At 33.3% G+C, this 21,397-nt stretch overlaps 1 protein-coding gene across 1 annotated transcript; it reads right to left on the reverse strand.

Moving 5' to 3' along the window:
* Positions 1-5,710: 5,710 nt before the first annotated feature.
* On the reverse strand, positions 5,711-19,740 carry LOC146998049 (uncharacterized). The gene is made up of 2 exons (XM_085813111.1): positions 19,544-19,740; positions 5,711-9,278 (listed from the first exon to the last, which is right to left on the reverse strand). Exon 2 carries the CDS (start codon positions 9,258-9,260, stop codon positions 7,101-7,103), a length of 2,160 nt encoding a protein of 719 aa, XP_085669237.1. The 5' UTR covers positions 9,261-9,278; positions 19,544-19,740; the 3' UTR covers positions 5,711-7,100.
* Positions 19,741-21,397: the final 1,657 nt, after the last annotated feature.

Raw genomic sequence — 21,397 nt, forward strand, 5'->3', positions numbered from 1 at the left:
CTAAATACTGCACTATATCAATTTCATTTAGCATTGTAATTTCAGAAAATGCTCAGCAGGAGGTATTTTTATATTATATAATCTACGGTCAAAAACAATAGCTACCTTTTCAGTACTTTAAATTTTACTATTGAGAATTTTTATGGTTCAAAATAATATTTCTATACATTATTTCAAGTATTCTTTCTACAATAGAAATCTAAATAATTTGCACCTAAAACACTGAATCAAATTTATTCCAATAATGCATCGCTTTAATTAAATTTATGTTCCCTTGAGATGATATATGAAAAACCTTGTGTAATAATAAATTATTAATATATATAGGTAAATAGTATTTTTATATATTTTTTCGGGTAAAGTGCAGAATCGCCCACTTATTTATTTGGCACTTTGTACAAAAGTAAAAGGAATTGGATTTTTGTCAATTTTCTTTTGACTTTTAAAGTGAAAATAGGTTGATGTGTACATGAATAAAGTCAAAGGAGTGCACAATGGCATTTTTGTGCAATTCTGAGATGTTTCTTTAAGTGAAAATAGGTAAATGTGTACATGGATACCGAGTATGTGCAATTCTTAAAAACACGCCAAGCAGTGGGCGATTCTACACTTTCCCCATTTTTCTATAGGAATTTAGTTTCATTAAATTAATTATGTAGTATAATTATGTGTATATGAGTATATTCATACTTATTCACATAGATGGAATTTTTACAGTACGAAAGTTTATCTTTTTTACATCAAGAACTACATATACTATAAATACCCATTATGTTACAGATTTTATTTATATAAAATCTGTGGAAGATTATATAGCACTAAAAGTGAGATACGGAATAAAACATTATACGCTATATTTTCTTAATTCCCGAACTGTGCGTTGAGAATTGGTATTTGTTGAAACTTGTAATTTTTTTTAAATTCATTTTGTTACAATATAATTTATTGTATTTTGGGTACTATTAAGTTTATTATATGTTATCTTCATGTTTCATTTATCTTTTGAGAGATACAGGTAACATTCAAAGTATTGTAATAAGGGGTCGACACAGTGTTTGTATATTATTATTTCATCACTACATTATATTCTTGGATTCATCCTTTCTTCCACGCAAAACATCAATGTGTATGCATGTCATAATAAGTTGCAGGGTGTTACTATCATTGGTAAGCGAGCTTCAAGGGGATAGCAAGTATGCTAAATTTGAACTCTATGTTAAGTTTCTAATTTGCAAGTCCCGTATTCTTTTTGCTTGCTTGTTAATAATGTTTCTCTTCCTGAAAATTTGGGTTTCTTCTAGTTTTGTTTTTTAATTTGGTTTAGTGCATTGTAGGTAACTTAAAATTTAAGCAGATGCTAGAAAGTACCATCCTTTGGCAATACATTTCTCATTAGGTATCAAATTGTTAAACAAGCTGATGTGATTAAATACAATTGTTTAATTTCCCAATTAAAGAACTGAAATACAAATATATGCAGTGAGGTACAGTACTATATGTATATATTTATAATGAAATCAATAATATATATACAGTCAAAGTAATGATTCACAACCATGAAATGAAATGATATTATATATATATATGTAATAGATTCTGTAGTCGAATACAAGCAGCTGAATCCGTAATGAACAGCAAGAATTTTGATGGCTTAGAGATGTTGAAACTCCAATCCACAATGAATAAGAAATTTGGCAGTCGAGGTAGATTTAATTCAACTTTTCTGTCAGCAAATATGTTGCAGCCACAAACAAGTTGGCACATTATTTATGCCTATTCCAAAAATTAACATTTTTGATAAATGTGTAGTAAGAAACAAGGAGCAGACAAACTGCAATCCAGCTAATACAAAGCGCAAAAAGCAAATGCGTTACATTAAGGGTGAAATCTTAATTCAGACCGAGTTAATTTTGGTTCTCGATGCATTTTTACTCGTCTTTGATAGTTAATTCTGCTGTAAAATTACTATTGGCTGTTTGAGTTTTAGTTTCTTTTACAACATCAAATTATGTAAGAGTCATATGACATTAATTAATCTCCGAATGATGCAGTGCAGAAAGATTAGTGTTTTTAGAATAGAGAAGGAAAATTAATTTTACGCTGCTAATTTAATCTTTTGCATATTCCTTATTTTTTTTACATATATATATGTACATATATCATTCGATGGTTGTGAATCATGACTTTGGTTATTATCTTTCTATTCATTTTATTTTCAGAATTATATAAAGGTAGTTTAAAATTTTGTAAAGAGAATTTATACAAATATTTTGTAATATGTTTATAGATATTGACGTGCATTAAGAAGGACGGGCTCGTAGGCTTCTAGATAGTTTAAAATTTTTATTTATTCGCATTGAGTTTTATTTAAAATTACTTTACATGCTTTCTTTAGTTCTGTACATTTCATCAGTGCTAATTATGTACTTCTGCTGGTTTATGTTTTTATGGAAATTTGATTTACAGTTCTATTTTTGTGTATTGTTTTTTATAGGGATTCTGTATATGGATACCCTCTTCTATGTACGATTCTATGTATGGATACTCCACTATGGTATAATGCTATTGGTTCTGTTTATGGGTTTTGTGCAGCGATTTTTCCAAGAGGTACCTTTATTGGTCTGTGGATTTTTGTGTAGTGGTTTTTACAGGATTTTTACAGGATTTACAGGATTACAGGCGTATGGGTGCCTGTATAGGTGTACATGCTTTTGTTTACTGGTTTTTACAAGGCATAGACCTACGGAATATCCATTTTTTTAATGGAAATTTGGCCAATGGATGGATATGCATATAAAGTTTTGATTTTTGGCTATGGGTTTTTACTGGGATTTTGTTTATAGTGCCTACAGTTCTACAGAGATTTGGCCTACTCGTAACCGTACAGTCGTACGGGTTTCTGTTTACAGGTTTTTTACGGGTATTTCGCCTACAGGTACCTATACAGCCGTGCAGGTTTCTTTCTATGGGTTTTTACGGGTATTTGGCCTATGGGTAGCCGTACAAACGTACAGGTTTCTTTTTATGGGTTTTTACGGGTATTTGGCCTACGGGTACCCATACAACCGCATGGGTTTCTTTCTATGGGTTTTTACGGGGATTTGGCCTACGGGTACCCGTACAACCGTACGGGTTTCTTTCTATGGGTTTTTACGGGGATTTGGCTACGGGTACCCGTACAGTTGTACGGGTTTTTGTCTGTGGGTTTTTACGGGGATTTGGCCTACAGGTACCCACAGAGCTGTACGGGTACCCGTAGGCCAATTCCACTTAAAAAATTTTATGGGTTTCTACGGGGCATTTTCAGCAGGGCAGTAAGTTTTAAAGTCCTAGACGCGCGGTTGTTCACATTGTGCCACTACCTAAACAACAATGGGCAAGAGTAGATTTTTTTAATTCATATATTATTTGTCTCAAGGATCATAATATTCAATTTCTAGAGTTTTTAGTTAAGAAATTATAAAAATAATATCGCGAGCGTGAAAGGGTTAAGTGTGACGGATATGAAATAACCCATCGGTGCCACTGGAAATGGTGACTGTTCACGTGACTTCAGCGGTTGGCCGTTTGAATTCTTACTGTGCGATACACCACGAGAGATGCATTACTGCAATTATGGCCATAGTTTACGGTGTTTCTTTATTCGCGTCTCGAGAAGCAAGAATTCTCATATCGTTCCATCTTTCGAACTGAGTGGCGTATCCAAAATCCCTGAAATGGCATTTACTTTCTTTAACCTTTTAAATATGCTAATATTGCCGCACTTTTAATCAGCATGCTTCAATATAGACTATCAATAGGATAGTTATGAAATAACCGTTGCAATTTTGCATTCTTTTATAGAACAATGAGCCCATTTCAAGCATTTTACCACAATTACGAAACTTAGCATGTAATTATCCATGAAAAGATAATCTTTCTTGCAAAAGGATTATGCATAGGTTTATGCGTACTTAAATTTAACATGTTTTCTGCCCAATTTCGTAAAATTGCTTCAAATCAAGACACGTGACATGCTCCTTTTCTATTGCTTCATTTGTCCTTAGGCCTACAAAGGGCTCAGTCGATAAAATCATAGAACCCTTTTCAAGATTCTTTCGAAGGAAAACTTATTTCTACTAAAGTTGAATGGTAAAATACCCGAAAACTTTCATATATCCAGCTCATTCTTCGCGATTTGGACACACATCAAGTTATCACTAATTCTATGATCTCAAACACTGGTGGCCCACCGCAGCCTTTTTTTATCGCTACTGAAAATTCTCAATCTGATCGGCTTATATTTACTAAAAAACTTAGATGGAGGTCATTTATTCGATTGCGACAAAACACAGGTGGGCTATTTCAGACCCCCGAGTTTTAAATTGAGTTTAGATTGTAATGAACGGAAATAGGAGAAGTTTTTGTTTTAACGAATGTTCGGATATTATGCGACTCGTAATAAATGTTTGTATCCAGAATCGGCTATCGGTATTCTTACAGATTTTATTTTGTTACGATTGGTTTGGTTTATTTGATCTTGACAAGTAATCGAGAGCTGTCTCCCTAAAATAAGGGATGACTTAGTGGAGGTCTTAACAAAGGGAAACTGGATCGTATACACGTTACACATTGAAAAACCGCGAAACGGCTCTTACAATTAGACCGTTCGCTGGGATTTGAACCCTGAACTCAGTTTAGTGCTTAAATTTATAGGCTAGTAGCGTAATGTATTAATTGAAATTTCATTTAATTAGCTGTAAGAAAGAATGCCTCCGTGGACTACCTTCGAACAGCAGATAATCCGAAATTACACTCAGGACAGTTGAAATCGGGCAACCTGTTGGAATTACAAGGAATGAAAAAATACAGGACAAACTGCCCTTTATCCCGCTACATTTATAGCAATTATAGTATCGCCATCAAGTTATATATAAAATCTGAATCTAATTTTTCAAAATGCGAAACCATTTTATTCCTGTTCTTTCCTAGAAGAGATTTGTGTAGTGATAAGAATAGCATTGCTTAAAGAAGATTTTTCTAGTTTTATATAGTAATTTTTGAAAAGTAAAAACATATGTAGATGTCGTTATTAAAGACATGAACGAAATGTAATGCCAAGAAGAGTTTTACAATAACTAAAAGCCTATTCGGAAAAGTGCATACAAGAGTTCATATTTATTGCAATTTTGCGGAACAGATTAATTTGAATTCCATATCTAATCCTCTGATTACTTCTTTAAAAACTTAGTTACAGTATTCATTAGCTAAAATCAAAATTTGCCAGAAATTAGAAATTTTTCAAAATTCATTTTCATTAAAAATTTTTCAAAATGCCAAAATCTAGTGTATGTTGCATCTTACATATTTAGATCAGTATTATTGTAATTTTAAAATCGTGGCTTTTCAATACGTTTTTCAATAAAATCATGCAAAATATAGTTCTTGTCCCAACTATTTACTTGCAGAGATGAGCATTAATAGATGTTCATGAAACCATTAAAGCACGCGCTCTCAGCTAAATGGAAACGCATTTATGTCCTAACCTCGAGCGGCTCGAAATTTGGGAACATATCTTTAAGCGAATATGTTCATTAAACACGATTGGACTAGCATGAAAATGTAATGAATAATGTTTGAAATATTATTATAAGAAATTTGGTGTTTAAATTGAGAACTCTAACAAGTCTATAAAGTGTTATTTTTTTATAAAGATAGAACAACATTCAAATAAATAAAAATTCTTTAGTATTTGAAAATAAATACAGTCATATAGCAACAAAGCTTCAATGAATAAAAATACTAAATTTCTACATAAACCCAATAAGAAACGAGGTATACTTTATAATGAAATCAAACCGTTCAGTATAATTTTAAAGGCATTTAAAAACTGTTCACTGGAAAATGTGATTTACATTTCTCTAATAGTGTATAGAAAGCTTTCAAGTTAAATTGTAGGTTTTGACAATTATGAATATTTACTCCAGCTGAAATTTGTTCCAATTTCTACTAGTTTTTCTAGATACTACTAAATGATGAAATATAACCTGCTTCATTTGTTGTAAGAAAATTGCTGAAGTTTGTAGGTGAAGGTATTTTGCTAGGTTACCAGTTTTGTTTTACATGGCTGAAGTTCTTCAAAAGATTTTTCACAACTGAATCAACATACTGTAAATATCATTAACAGTAATTTCATCATAATTGTGCATGATGAGGTTTACATTCAAACTTTACATGTCATCTTCTGAAATCAATATATATTTGGATATTTATATGGCATTAATATTGTTGCTAACATCTTAACATATGAGCTTATAAATTTTAGTTGATGATCGTTTCAAATTCTAGATATTTAGCTTTAGATATATTATAAAGTTGCAATTGGCCATTAAACTAGTTGCACATATCAATAAGTTCTAAATGTTTGAAAAATAAGAGGTTTTTAAAATTTTCATTATTTCCATTATTAATTCATCATCATTATTCGTTCAATTTAAGTTTTGAAAAGATTTATATTCAATTGGGGTGGCTTAATTATTTGCAATTAAAAAAGCATCTTAAGAATCTAGTTTATTTTACATACAATTTAATTAATATCGAGAAACATTTTCTCCTACATAGAAATATATCAAAAGTAATGTTATGGGCTAAATTTTCTAAATTACATTATTATTTATTTTCCTTGTACAAGTAGAATTGCTTCAGGAAAATAAACAATGTTTAACCGAAGGGTTTCATTGATTTAGTTTTCTCTTTTGTTGTATATTTTGCGAACTGTTGCTACTATCTTACTTATACCTTTACCAAGTATTCAAATGCTTTTAGAAATAACACTCTTCCAGCTCATTTCATTTATGTATTCAGATAATTAAAAAAGCCTAGATGAAAGATTTTGACGATGCTTCTCTGTAATAGCAAACAAATTATTTAAGGAAACGTCTAGAAAATTTCTGATATTAAAACTACCTGAATTATTACCCGAGGAACATTTTGTAGTGTCATATTATTTCGGCAGATAATAATCATTCATTATCTTTATCTGTCTGCTGCTTTTCATTCGCATCCTCATCATTACCTGTCTCAGGAAATCCAGGTTCGGGCTGATCTGCTTGTAACCCACTTTAAGGATAATCTTTCACGGAACGTGGTGTCCCTTCTATATGCCAAATACCAGATTTTATGATATCTGGCGATAACGAAGCAGACGTCTCATTGGCGGAAGAACTGCTAGGGGTTACTTCAAGTTCTTTAGAGTTACTTGCATTTATATTATCTTTCGTTTCTGCATTTTCTCTCAATTCACGCATTTTTCTATAGAATTTTTTTTGAAATCTATGGACCTTTTCTATATTATCAGGGTCCACATTCTGATTTATATACTGTTCTTTTGTTGCAGTTGTGCAGGATTCTTCTCTGGAAATAGGAGCACTGTTGAAGTCCGACGATGAAGGCTCGAGAGAAGAGTGTGAATCTTTCACTTCGCCAGGATTTCTTGCACATTCATAAATTTTAGGCTGTAAAATACCTCGATGTTCAAAGTCTGGATTAGAATTTCCATTTATTTCAGAACCCTTCGGTAAATGAGGTTTTTCGCATTTAAGGTTACTAGCATTTATATCTTCCTTTTCTGCATTTTCTCTCAATTCACGCACTTTTCTATAGAATTTTTTTTGAAACCTATGGTCCTTTTTTACTTTAGTAGGGTCCACATTCTGATTTATATAATGTTCCTTTGTTGCAGTTTTGCAGGATTCTTCTTTGGAAATAGGAGCACTGTTGAAGTGCGACGATGAAGGCTCGAGAGAAGAGTGTGAATCTTTCACTTCGCCAGGATTTCTTGCAGATTTATAAATATTAGGCTCTAAAACACATCGACGTTCAAAGTGTGATTTAGAATCTTCATTATCTTCATTTCCAGAACTCTTCGGTTTATGGGGTTTTTCGCCTAATAGCTGAGATACCGTTTCATCAAAGTAAGGTCTTGCGATTTGCATGATGCACATTAACACTGCTACGATCTCTCTAAGAATTCGGGTAAAGATCACATTTGCATTATCATTTGAATCATTAGCATCTACTATTGGTATTTTATCTCGAGTATGGAAACTATTGTGTATGATAGTGTTAAATTCATTCGCGTCATAGTTCGCACTCATTTTTAAAAACGCAAAAGACAGCATGCTCACACATGTATCAATTAGTTTAAGATTATTTAAAATTATTTCGGTTTGGTTTACTTCCTTGAGACGAGGTTTAAATACTTCGAGTCTGGTAATTATTATATTTAGTACATTGTGCTTATCATTTGTACCGAGTTTAAGAAGATATAAGGCATGCTTTCTAATTTCTGAAATGAGTTTTTCAATAACACGATTGTCAAACTTTTTTTTAACCCTACTTGGAAGGAACGTTTTTGTGCTAGATGAGGAGCCTAAGGGTATTTTTTTTAATGATTTTCTGGTTAATCTTCTTGTCGCGTTTCGATATAAGCTGATATCTGGTAATTTAAATATTGTTTCTTTACTTGCATCTGGAGTTAATTCATCCTCAGTTTTCCTTTTCAGATTTTTTTTAAAGAAGTCCGTTAGATCTGGTAATTGAAGACACTCATTACCTTTTGACTTTGAAAGTGGTTTATAGTCTTTATTAGTTTCTGTGAAGTTCTGAAAGAATTTTTGTACTGATGAGGATATTTTTTCTTGGTAAGACGTAACTCGTCTTGTATCAGCTGCTGAAGCCTCCGCATTCGGTTCTGTAATGATTTTATCAGCGCTAACCTCGTCTCTATCTATCATTTTATCTACTTCAAGTGATCTTTGACTCGCGTTGAACTGAGATCTTGGTGATGGTTGGTTTTCTTGTTCCTCATCTGAAGAATCTCCATCACATGTTTCAGGAGAATTATGTTGCATTTCAAAGTAATATACTGCGTATATACGGAGTGGTTTAAATAAATGCCTCTTCAAGATGAAATGCTTGTAAGATAATACATCTTTTTTCCAATTTATAGAAACACCTATACAATTAATTGCACCTTCGGCCTGCTTCAGCTTCGACAGAATGTACTTTACATTGCCTTTGAAACATTTTATAATACATTTCATACCATATAGTAATAATTTCAACTGAAAGCATATTTCCGAAACTTTCTTGTCGATACATTGTAAATCGATCGTATTAGTATAAAAAAGAATCAATTCTATGCATTCATAAAGCTTTTCCCAGAGGTAGAAGCTCCGTAATATATCGAAAAGCCACTTCATTTTCTGCATATATTCCATCAAAGATCAATTAAAAATCTGGAAACCGAAGAATATTAATCAATACTTGTATATAAATGCTATCGTAAAACATCATTGCACGTAAAAAAATATACCATAATAGCTAAAGAAAAAAATATAACAATGCACAGAAACACTTTATACGTAACTGTTGCATATCACTGCACATTTGAGAATATATATAGAGAGATAGATATAGATTCAGCAAATCGGTTACAAACTTCCAGGAGAAATAGAGATCACCTAGATGATGAATTTTGATTTATCGTAATTTCTGGCATCAAACCTTAGGGATGTTTGTGCCAACCAAAGGGAAAAATTAGTTTTGCAAAGTACGTTAAAAGAAATTGCTTAGATGATGGAAAATCAAATAACAATGCATAGTCTGAAGCGCTTTCTTTGCGCTGTAGTGACGACACAAAATACAAAAAAGAAAGGACATGAACAGTGTGACAAAATATATTTCATTTAGTGGAAGAGAAACAAACAAATATAAACCAACAAATGAGAAACCAAAAAATAAGAACAAAAACAGATAACGAACGATGTTCATTAAAGAAGGATTTCGAAATTAAGAGCCCAAACTGTGATGTTGTCTCACAAGATCTACATCGCGCATGGAAGATGCATAATGAACTGTTCCCGCATCGCGCTCCCGAGTTGTAATTTGGAACGCGTTCTTTGAACACGATAGTTAGGTTTTGTTTTTATTTCTTGGTTTCCGTTGCACTTAACATAATAAGTATTATTCGCAACCTGTTCGTGTTCTTACATTCTTGTGTTTTGTGTCGCCACTACCGTGTCAGGAAAGCGTTTCCGAGCACGCATTGCTATGTGCTTTTCCATAGCGTAGGTGTACTCTATCCTAAAAGTTTGTAACCAGTTTCCTGAAACACCTTATATTTATATATATATATATATATATATATATATATTAGTGGGCGAGATCCTTAGTTCGATAGTAGAAACTAATTTCTGGATTATCAAAAAAATGCTTTCCATACTTTGAGGAAGATTATAATATCATCTGTAGAATTGTCGATTTTTATTGCTTTAGTCCTTTTGTCTGTCAATCGTGAGTACAATGAGCTTACTCAGTATGCCAGCATTATGATTTGTCATAAATAAGCGCTCAGAAAATATAACGCATGTCAATCCTGTCTGCACATAAAATATACAAGTCAATCTGATGTGCAAATTACTCTTTACTTCTGCAAAAAATTGGACCAAAGTTTAAAGTAATCAGAGGGAATCACGTTGCTGAGCTTTTATGGTAATCAATTATTTCTGATTACAATAACACTGCAAATTCGTGAAATAATTTATAAAGCTAAGAGGTTAAGAATATATTATGGTTAATGAACTCATTTCTAAATGACGGAGGTCTTCTGAGGTTTCCTTTACTACTATAAAATGAAACGGTTGAGGTTGTTCCATAATCCCTCAATGGTAGTCTTCATAAAAATAACTCTTACACTTATCAAATCAAATTATGTTTGCTTAGAAAACATGCTGTAACATTAATAAAATCCGATATCACTCAGTATTATCAAGAGTTCCAGCTAAAACACGAAAACATGCTTTGATATTGAGAAGATTTGGTTTATTAGATCCTGGTAAAGAACTCGAGGGCTATCTGTCATAAGGAGAAGAATGCCTTTATGGAATATATTCGGAGGAAAACTGGCTTGTATACACGTTTACGCATGCGGAATACCCCGAAAACGCCCATGCATCCAGCCCGTTAGCGGGATTCAAACCTCGGACAGTGTTTAGCGACTCTTTCGCTCGGCTGCTAGTGAGTCCTAGAGTGAAAATGAATACAGGAGCTCGGAAAACAAAATCAATTTTATCGACTAAATAATAACGTTCTCAATTTTCATCAAAAGGTTACAATTTCTATGATCTAAATGTGACCATGTTGACCAAAACATTACATGGAGTAGGTAAATATGGACAAGGAGGAAAACGCCCATGTATCGGTGTGGGGCAATTTTATAGATGTAAGCTATTAAAAGATTAGTGAAGGTAAAATTGATCACATATATACATCTGAGGAAAAACGTGCATGGAATAAGAAGTTTAAATGTGGAGTATCACTAGTCTTTGGTAAAAGAATGAAATTAAAATGCATAACGTTTATTAACATCAAAACGCATATTTGTATTCTCCAAATATATATTTTGCATAACATCGAACGAATATATCATGAATTAAAAATTCAAGTCAAGTGAGATGGAAAAGCCTGGTTTAGTTTATTTGATTATGGTAAAGCACTCAATGGCTCCATGCTAAGTGGAATCATGCCTTCTTGGAGGTCTTTCTAAGGAAAACTGGCTTGGACACACGTTACACATGGAAAAAATCACAAGATGGAAAGGACAGTCTGAAATTATGAAATGGAAGGTTAAATAAATTTTACCAGGAACTAAAATATACAAAACAAAGCACAGGCTAATAAAAGGAAACGTCGGCAAAAAATTATATTTGCCTGCAGTGGGGATATGTTGACCGTTTTATGATATTTTGTTATTGCTTTAGAGATTGTACGATGCTAATAATATACATAATTCAGATTAAAGGCTGCGCACGTAGTATAAATAAGAGGTTTGTGTCCTGGATTTGCAAAATTAATGTAGATATAAAGAAGCTATGTTACGTTTAGCTCATTTTTTGATGAATACTTAATAAACTTCGCAAAAAAACACCGAGGAAAAAATACAGAAAATAAAAATTGCTTTCAGTGATTCAAATTACTGTCCTGAAAAGTACATTCTTGATCATTAAATTTAAGGCAGAGATCTTATCTTCGGTTGTACAATTATAATCAATAATAATGATCATAATATATAGGAAACACGAGCTGCAGGATTATTTGAATTCCGGCAAAGCACTTGAGATCTGTTAGTCCAAGGCAGGGATGGTCAACGTTTTTCGGTCGGGGACACAAAAATCGAAAAAATGTTTGGCTGCCAAGATAATTTTTTCTAACATTTTAAAATATACAAGTATTAGAGTTTAACTATCTTAACGAGATGAATGAAATTGCGATTTCATTTTCATAATTTCCTTATATTGAGGTTCGAAGTGAGATATACAGATTCTAAGGAACGAGGCTAAATGTTCATCTGTCAGTCTACTTCTGAAATAATTCTTTCTAAGGTTCATAGTTGGAAACACTTCTTCTCATACATAAGATGAAGTAAGCATAGCACTGCTTTTCTGGGCGAGAGATATTAAATTTGGGAAACTTAATTTCGATAATGATTTGTAAAACTAACTTTGTCACGTTCAGAAGCAACTGCTTGAGATGATTGTTAGATTGCTACTCAATTAATTCAAGTTGCAAATCTGACCTTCATGCTTCACAATTTACGTTGAAAGGCATGGTAATAATATCCAATTCTGTTTGAATAGCACTGAAAACTTGAAATCTTCTTTCGAACTCAAAATGCAGTTTTTTCAAGCCATCTTCATAATTCTGAAGCTTCTCTTCATTTACCGAGAGTATTGAATTTAACCTCAGGAAATGAGTAAGTCGTTCTTAGCTAGCTGTCCATCAAACAGATTAAGTTTTAAGTTAAGATAATTAAGTTAAAGTTACGTTTTTTGTATATTCGATTCCCATATGTTTGCTCCCCGAGAAAGACATAACGCTTGATGCCACATACCTACAGCTATAACTAACAAAGAACTTCCGCTTTTAACACTTTACCGATTGAAAGCTGTCTGTGCTTGCTATTTCCGCCAGTTTATGTTCTGTAGAAAAAAAATTGAGAAAGTACAAAGACCATCAGTTCTTTGGAAAAAAGGGAGAAAAAATAATATTTATACAGAGTAGAAAAGGAAACGGACATAATATTTCTTTTAATTTGCCTCCGACCGTCAATTTAAAATTCTATACCGCGGGCCAGATAGAACCTTTCGGGGGGCCGGAGTTTGCCCCTCCCTGGTTTAACCACCCGGGGTCGACGCAGAGCGCTCTGTGCAATACTGACTAGGAACTGTACCTCGACAGTATCGGCCGCGGGGGTATAATATTTATGAACTTGGTGGTTCCCGATGGTCATTGGGGTGGGTACTATAATAACTCTTCATAGGCCGGGAGGTGTCAGTCTCCTCCACCTGAGTATTGGTAGCGAAATAGCGCCGGGGCCATTGAGCGTCCGATCATTGCTGTCCTTGGTAATCCATGTAAAGCCTAACGCGAAGGGCATCCCGCATATTCCTTGCAGGTAGCCATTTTGAACGGCCAGTCATCGTTCCAAGTTCTCAAAGCCCACCCCACCGTGGTCTCGGTCCGGCCGGGAAGGTGGTTCTGACTGGCCCATGGTTAGTGGTGGGAAAGTAGGAGCCTAGAAAACTGCTAGTGTCTCGGTACCCTGGGCCCAGCACGAGTGTTGATGACTATCCATAGGGTGACTTTTGACTGATATTTCAGTCCTTGTAGTGCTAATATGTTAGCGAGGCAGGTACAGATATGTTAGTTAGTATCCCTGGTCTAAGGTAAAGAATATCTTCGTGAAAGACAGTTTAAGAGAATTTGCTCGCATTTTATGTAACAAATGTAGAAAACCGCGAAAATCCCCGTCAGCCAGTCCGTTTGTTGGGGTTGGAACCAGAGTTGAAGTGGCAGCATTCAGGAAATTTTCTTCTAAACCGTTTATTCATCCAGAAAAGCACGATTAGTTGAAAAATGAGAGTGAAAGAAGAACAGATGGAAAAAAAAACTGGATTTTTCTAATTTTAAGAAAATTTTAGTGTATAATCATTAATTCATTTTTTCCCTTTGATCAAAAATTTAGAATTTCGAAAATCTAGAGTGAGTAGTGTTAACCAAATTGCTATATGGAATCAGTTAAGAATGATTAGGAAAGGGTTAATCAATGAAAGTATAAGCTTAGGTATGCCCTGAAGAAATAGTAGATCTTAAGCTTACGAAAGGAAAAACTGACCTCAGTGTGCATTGAAAATCTAAGGAATTTAATGTTGTAGAATGATTAGTCTAAGGAAAAGCTAGGAATTCAAAAGTTAAAACAACGTTTAAGAAATTATAACAGAAAATTGACTAACATGAAATTAATGACTTCCATTTGTATATCCCGTTTAAGATCTGTAAGAAATATCGCTAAACTGAAGTCGTACGATAGAAAGGAAAACGTCAACGCTGTAATTGTGGAACTTTCTTAAATTTTGCATGGGAAGAAAACATTGGTAGGAATCAAATCAGAAGCTTAGAGGAAAGTAATCTTTTTAAAAGGAAGGGATGCCTTCGTGGTAGATTTTCTAAGGAAAGTGCCTCCTTATACAGATTACACTTTGTGAAAACACGAAAACGCCAATGCAGCCAGCCCGTTCGTCGGGATTCGAACCCCGAGTTTATTGCGAATAGCGAAGTGTTTCCGACATATTGCTAGAACTGCATTTGGTTTTCCGTTTATATTTTTAAACAAATTTACGTTTGGCAAGAGTTTTACATATTTAATGAAAACGTTTACCAGTGGTAGACTTTAGTTGAAGTTCGGATCAGAATTTTTAGTTAAATTTTGAATACCAACTTTCAATATTTCTTTTCATATATTAAAAATACTGAAGATATACGTCACATTTGATATTAAATTTAATGCGCATTTTTTGTGCATGATAATCGTACACTCAGACCGAAACAATTATGAAGCTCTAGGGCACTTGCAGATCAACACAGGCACTTGCGGAAATTTTCAACTCAGTTGATTTAAAGCGCAGAAGACTAGTTTCAATCCTATATGAAAACTCGAAAAGTACGGAATATTTCTGGCAAAAATTAATTTTCAAGTAAGTGGCGTCTAATTTTTATTTGATACCGATGCTCAACAAATTGAATTTAAAATTTAAAACATTGCATAAATACGGCAGAAAATTATTATATTCTTTTAGATCCTTTCTTGCCTGTATTAAATTAGGATAATAATAGAGCACTTGAACAAAGACGATTAGCAAAGCACTCCAGGTATTTTTCACATATGTGTCCTGCCTTTTGCCGAATGAGAACTAAAAAAACCTATTCGTATTTCGCTTAACAGAAATTTAAAAGCAAATTTCATTCAATTAGTTTTTCATTTCGGCAAGAATGATAGACATTTTTTCGTCGCGCAATCAAAAAAGACATTTTTGTTAGTATTAACCATTTTAAATTTATTAAAAATTCAATTCATATATAAATTTGTTTTTGATAAAAGGTTTAACTTTGAACTAAAATAGATTTCTTTGAGGTTCATTCCAAATCCTAAATGTGTATAAAGTTATATTTATTTTCAGATTTGTGGAGTTCAGATTTAAAAATATCGATTATAATATGAATGAATCTAACCTTTTAAATTGGAAACCATTATTTTATATTTTAATTGATCAGAAGGAAACATACTCGGATTTACTCCTGTGGTAAGGAATGCCTACGCTAAAATTAGAAATTGCTAAAATCTCAAAACAGCCAGATCGTCCGTTCACAGAGATTTTAAATGATATTGAATAAACTCTTTAACAGATTTTTACTCGGTCATAAATACTCTCTTACTTAAAATCCTCCACGCTATAAACCGAATTGGTATTCATGCATTTGTAGAAAATTTGTCTTGTTGCACTTAGAAATTGAGAAACGTCATGGATATGCTAAAGAGGTGTCCAAGTTTTGCTTAGAGCCCTGTAGTTATTTTTGTTTCGAAATTTGGTTTATGTGATTACGGCAAAGCCTTGAGGGCTATCAGCCTAAGGGGAAGGATGAAGTTGTGGAAGAATTTCTAAGGGAAACTGTCTCGTATACACGTTACACGTGGGGAAAGTCCCTAAAACGCCCTTGCACCCAGCCTCTTCGCGGGATTCAAATTACGAACCAAACTACCAGTCTGCAGCAACTTCACCACTGGTGGGTCGTTTAAAAGTAAACACCTCATATGAAAACAGAATTTAGAAGTTATTTTGGATTCAGTGCAAAATTTTGCTTTTACGCAACGTATCATAATGAGTTTTAAACTAATTCATGCATACCATTACTTCAGTTCGATTTGCATAATAATAAATGTCACCCAAGGCACTGATTGCAACTTCATTGCGTGGAGCTAAGCAGAGGAGGCAGAGTGATAAATTTGCTGAACACCGAGGGTTCGACTTCATTTCTTGGGAAGGACTAGTTGCATGGGAGTTTTCGTGGTATTCCCATGTGCAACCAGCCACTTTCGCTTAGAGCACCTTCACCAAAGTATCCCTCCCTTTAGATAAATAGCCCTAGGGTGCTTTGCTATGATCAAATAAACCAAACCAGTCATTGCATAGACATTGTATACTGCAATGTTACTGACGTTAATGTGGCTACTTTATAAACAATTATTACTGGAATTCATTTCCAGTTGAAATTATGAATATTCAGTATCTCTCATTAATAACTTTTCAGTTCTGCTAGAGTATATATTACATAACATAATATAAGCAGTATAACAGTAATATTTTTTGCATGAAAAATATCGAATAAAGAACCTTGAAGACGTATACTAATAGTATCCGAGAGCGAAGTATTTACATTAAAAGCAATAACTTGAACTGCTAAAATGCTCCAAGTATGATTTTAAAAATCGAGAAATGCGCAATATAAATTTTTCATTTTCAGAATTTAATTGAATGTTCTATAAACTATTCTTTTAAATATTTTGCACTTTTTATTAGTATTACGTAAAATCGTAGTTTTACCTGTTACATTTTAAAACCAGCATGACTCTAATACATTTGGAAAATGTATATGCAATTAATTTTATAAGCTGCGAAACTTTTAAACTTTCATTTTCTTGTGAAAAATGATAGTACTAATCTCAAATTTTAGACAGCAGGAAACCCAGTAAGGATTAAAATTCTTATCGTATACGGGAAAGGTTAAGAACTTTGTTTTCCTAGATACAGAAATTCCTCCACAGAACATTTAAGGGAAACTTATGCGTATGCATCACGCTTTTGAAAATCCTGAGAATACATCTGCGCAACCAGACTTCTCCAAGATTTGAAAGCATTCCAACTACCTTATGAATTCGAAGATATATTTTGTTAAAAAGTGAGGGACAGAACATAAAATTGTACAATGACGGCAGTAAGACTGTTTATGTGAAGGATGGCTATCAGGGCTTTTCTAAAGTAATTATTTTCGCTTAGGATAATAGGATGTTCACGGGAACTCTCACTCGGATCTAGCAACTAATGTTTCGCCACGAGCGGCTGAAGAAAGAAAAGAATTTCAGTATGCTTTTGCTAACAGAGAGCAATGGTAAATGGCAAACCGAAATCCAAGTATCTTGTAAAAACAAGAAAGCCAAATGTTACGAAAACTTATGTTCAATGAAAATAATAATTATGACTTCGAAATAATACCCAAATTTGTAAATGAAAATGTATAAAACAGTAACTCAAGATGGCAAAGTTGGATTGAGCAAATGATTTCACATTCAACGTTTCCGCAAGCGTTTGAGTTTTCCCATTTAATTGACGCCAATTGAGGGCAAAACCAGATAAGAGTGAGCAGCGGTAAACTAACATTAACTTCGCCTTTCTGCATTACAGAATTGCGTAATCTGTATTGAAACTTTCCTCAAATTAAATGATAAACATAAAACAAAGTAAATTAGCCGTTAACAAAATGCAATTGAAAATGTCAAGGGGAAAATTACAATGTTAACTTTCCCGTTTTTTCATAATGACCGAATAACAAAGATAATCGTATTATGGAATAAACAGGTTACCACTTATGATGTTTTGTCATAAGGTCACTGAACACTGGTAGTTCGGTCCTAGGTCTGATTCCCGCTAACGGGTTGAATACATGGACGTTTTCGTGGTTTCCCCATGCATAACGAGCCAGTTCCTTTTAGAACGTCCTCAACGATGGCATTCCTCCCCTTAGGAACACAGCTCACGAGACTTTCACATAAAACAAACCATAGTTATGATTAGCACCCGTTAACTGAAATTACTAAAATTTCTGTTAACTACAAATAAAATTATGCACAAATCTGAAGAACGTTCTTAAATATTGAACCGTAACATGTTCTTAATAACACAGAATAATGCTGAACAATGCTATAACACTGTAGCAGTACACAAAAATAATCATTTTGGTTCCAAATTTATAAATAGATCTCTCAGTGTATTGATTCATGTATAGTTAATATTTAGGATTTTTTCGTATTCTCAACTGATTTAAATGAATTGGTTTTCTTTTATTTAAAGTAATGGCTAATCTTTGGAATATGGTAACAGGTAGTTTGGCGACATTTCGGTTAGGCGTTAAAGGTTACTAGCTAGGACTTTAGCAGTGTACATGGATAAATTCAAGAGTGAGCGCAATGCCATTTTTGTGCAATTCTGGGATGTTTTTAAGTGAAAATAGGTCGACGTGTACATGGATGATACCGTGTATGTGCAATTCTTAAAAACGCGGCAAGCAGTAGGCGATTCTGCACTTTGTCCCAATTTCGCACCTAATCTTCGTCATGATTAAGCACTTTTGTTCCATAAAAGTTCTAGCATAAGCGTAATTCGGCTAGCAGATTGTTGAAAAAAAAAGGTGGGAAATGTTGAGTTAAAAAAAAAAAAAATGCCTTTACTTCGTGAAAACAAAATGGCATCCAAACAAAAACTAGCGGGTTGCTGTAGCAGGGTTGGTCGCCAAATTTTCGCCAAAAAATCACCAAGTTACTATAATCCAAAGATTAACCAAAGTTATATTTAATTTTAGTTTTATGCTCAAAATTTGCAAGATAAGTCCTTCAAGTCATAAAAAATCTGTTGTTTTTAACTCATTGTAAAGAAAGGCTTTCATTTGTTTCCTAAAAGAATTTTGTTATGCAAGTACTAATAGTAATGTCCATTCGTTACCATTAAACTGCAGACTAAAATAGTTCCAAAAAAGTTCTTAAAACATACAAAACATGCCTTACTTAGAAACACTTTACTGTTTAGAAGTTTTATGAATAATGTTAACGTTTAATATATTAAAAAATTTAATTATAAAAAGACATTAATTTTGATTTTATACTGGTTCATATTAATTTATTCAAACCTAAATAATTTGTACACATAAAAGCAGTTTCAGACCGAAGTCCATTAAAATGCAAAGAGAAGTATTGAATATCACATCAAACAAAGAACAAACGATAAAAGTATATGTATATTATATACACACAATACACAATGAAGTTACATATGTCTTTTAAGAAAATGTTCAAAGATTAAGTGACTTTAAGGTACAGATGCATAGAATGAGTTACCTTTACGTTTCTCAAAAATCAAGTAATATGTCCTTTAAAGATATTTAAAACGGCGTTCTTAAAATTCTTTTAACAACTCCAAAGAGTATAATTAAAATACACAATTTAAAACAGTTAAAATTCAAAATGCAATTTTATTGTTAATATGTTTCCGAGGGTAGTTAAAATGACTTAAAAACGCATGGGAACATCACTCAATTTCAGCTTAGTAAAACTTTTTCGCACGGAAAGCGTTTCTTTATATTTCGTCGGTTCGCTTCTGAAAGAGGAAGTGTTGCCATGCATTAAAAATTCTTGAGAGTTTCTAACTGAACTGCCAAAGTGGGGAATACTTACACATATTCATATTTTATGTTTATGAAATAAAAAGAAAGGAAATTATATCTTCCTTTAAAAATATATGTGTAATGAGTATTATTAATTTTAGTTCATTCTTCTGCAAAATCTTTCGCATCCTTTACTCTAAGAATTAATTTTATAATCCTAATATAATAATATGACGGAATTTATTCGACAGAAATGCAGACATAGCAATGGCAAGACGTTTCCCGTTTCCATTTGCCAGAAATATATACGAGAAAGAGAAATAATTATTTTCATTATATTGTGTAATTGTCGAGACATACAGTTTAAATAAAATATGAAAGGCAAGAGGAAGGAGTTTTGTAATTATGGGGTACATTGAGAACAAAATTTATTCAAAATCAGAACAAGCTGAAAGTTAATGGAGATATGCAAATTACGCTATGATCAGTGCTTTATTAAGGCGAATCCTAGCAGCAGATTAAAACTGTAGTTGGCAGAAGATCTACAACCTTATCATTAAACATGTTGCTGTTACTTAGCTTCCTTGTCTGAGAGAAACACCAGAACAAGGCCACGAAATCCATTGTTGCAAGGAGTGCAAGATAACCCCTGTCCTTGCAAGAGCTTTGAACACCATACAGGTGACAAGACTTTTTCTCATTTCCTCTCCAAATTCAAGGGGTGGGGACGGGACTGTTGCTCTGCCCACTCCTCGTCCCCTACAATCAACCTCTCGAAATAACTTTCCGCTCACCACATATTTCGAGTGCCCCCCATGCCTGATAGACACCGCACATTTGCAAACATCCATGCCTCTTCCGGGATTCGAACCCAAGTCGTTTAGTACGCCAGTCAGGGTCACTAACCACTATCTCGGCGGCACCAATTATATACGGGGTAGAATTGAATTGCGCGTAATGCAAACTGATTTTTATTTCTCTGATACGTTTGAGTAAGTCTACAATCCATCACACTCCTTAAGCCCATTTGCGGCTCATTTTTTTCCTAAGATGAAACAACTTTATTTATGGTATGGTCTTCTCCCGTAGAACCTTTTAGCAATAAACTTCTCAAATCAAAGTAAGAACCAAATAGGCGCTGCCAACGGCAAGGCTGAATTTTCACTTTGCTAAAACGAATGCATTTTAGTGCAGTGGTTTCTAATAAAAATGAAAAACTCCGAGTTAGCTTCAGTACTTTTCAGTACTATTCCTACATAGTATCAGTACTTATTCTTTCGAATTAGGTTCAGCTGTACATCAGTAAAGTCCACTAGAATTTTTGTGGCTACTCTAATTATGAATTTTCGTTGAATAACTTACACTACTAATTAAAATACAATGACTGTTCGCATCCGAACAGTTATTTTAATCTCTCTTCCATTTATTATAAATAATATGATTTTTCATTTATTTATAATATTTGAATTAATTTTTGTGCTAGCTAATTTTTTTTACTAAAAAATCATTATCTTGCAAACTGATAACATTTTTCATAATTTTCGAAATATTTACTAATGATAAACTTGTTGTAAACATTAAATAGTGT

Source organism: Stegodyphus dumicola, chromosome 3 (genome assembly GCF_044657685.1).
Source record: "Stegodyphus dumicola isolate Sdum_Otavi_A_Nest chromosome 3, ASM4465768v1".
NCBI lineage: Eukaryota > Metazoa > Arthropoda > Arachnida > Araneae > Eresidae > Stegodyphus > Stegodyphus dumicola.

Coding starts and splice junctions, on each gene's coding strand:
- LOC146998049 (XM_085813111.1), bottom strand. CDS start 9,260: ATGGAATATATGCAGAAAATGAAGTGGCTTTTCGATATATTACGGAGC.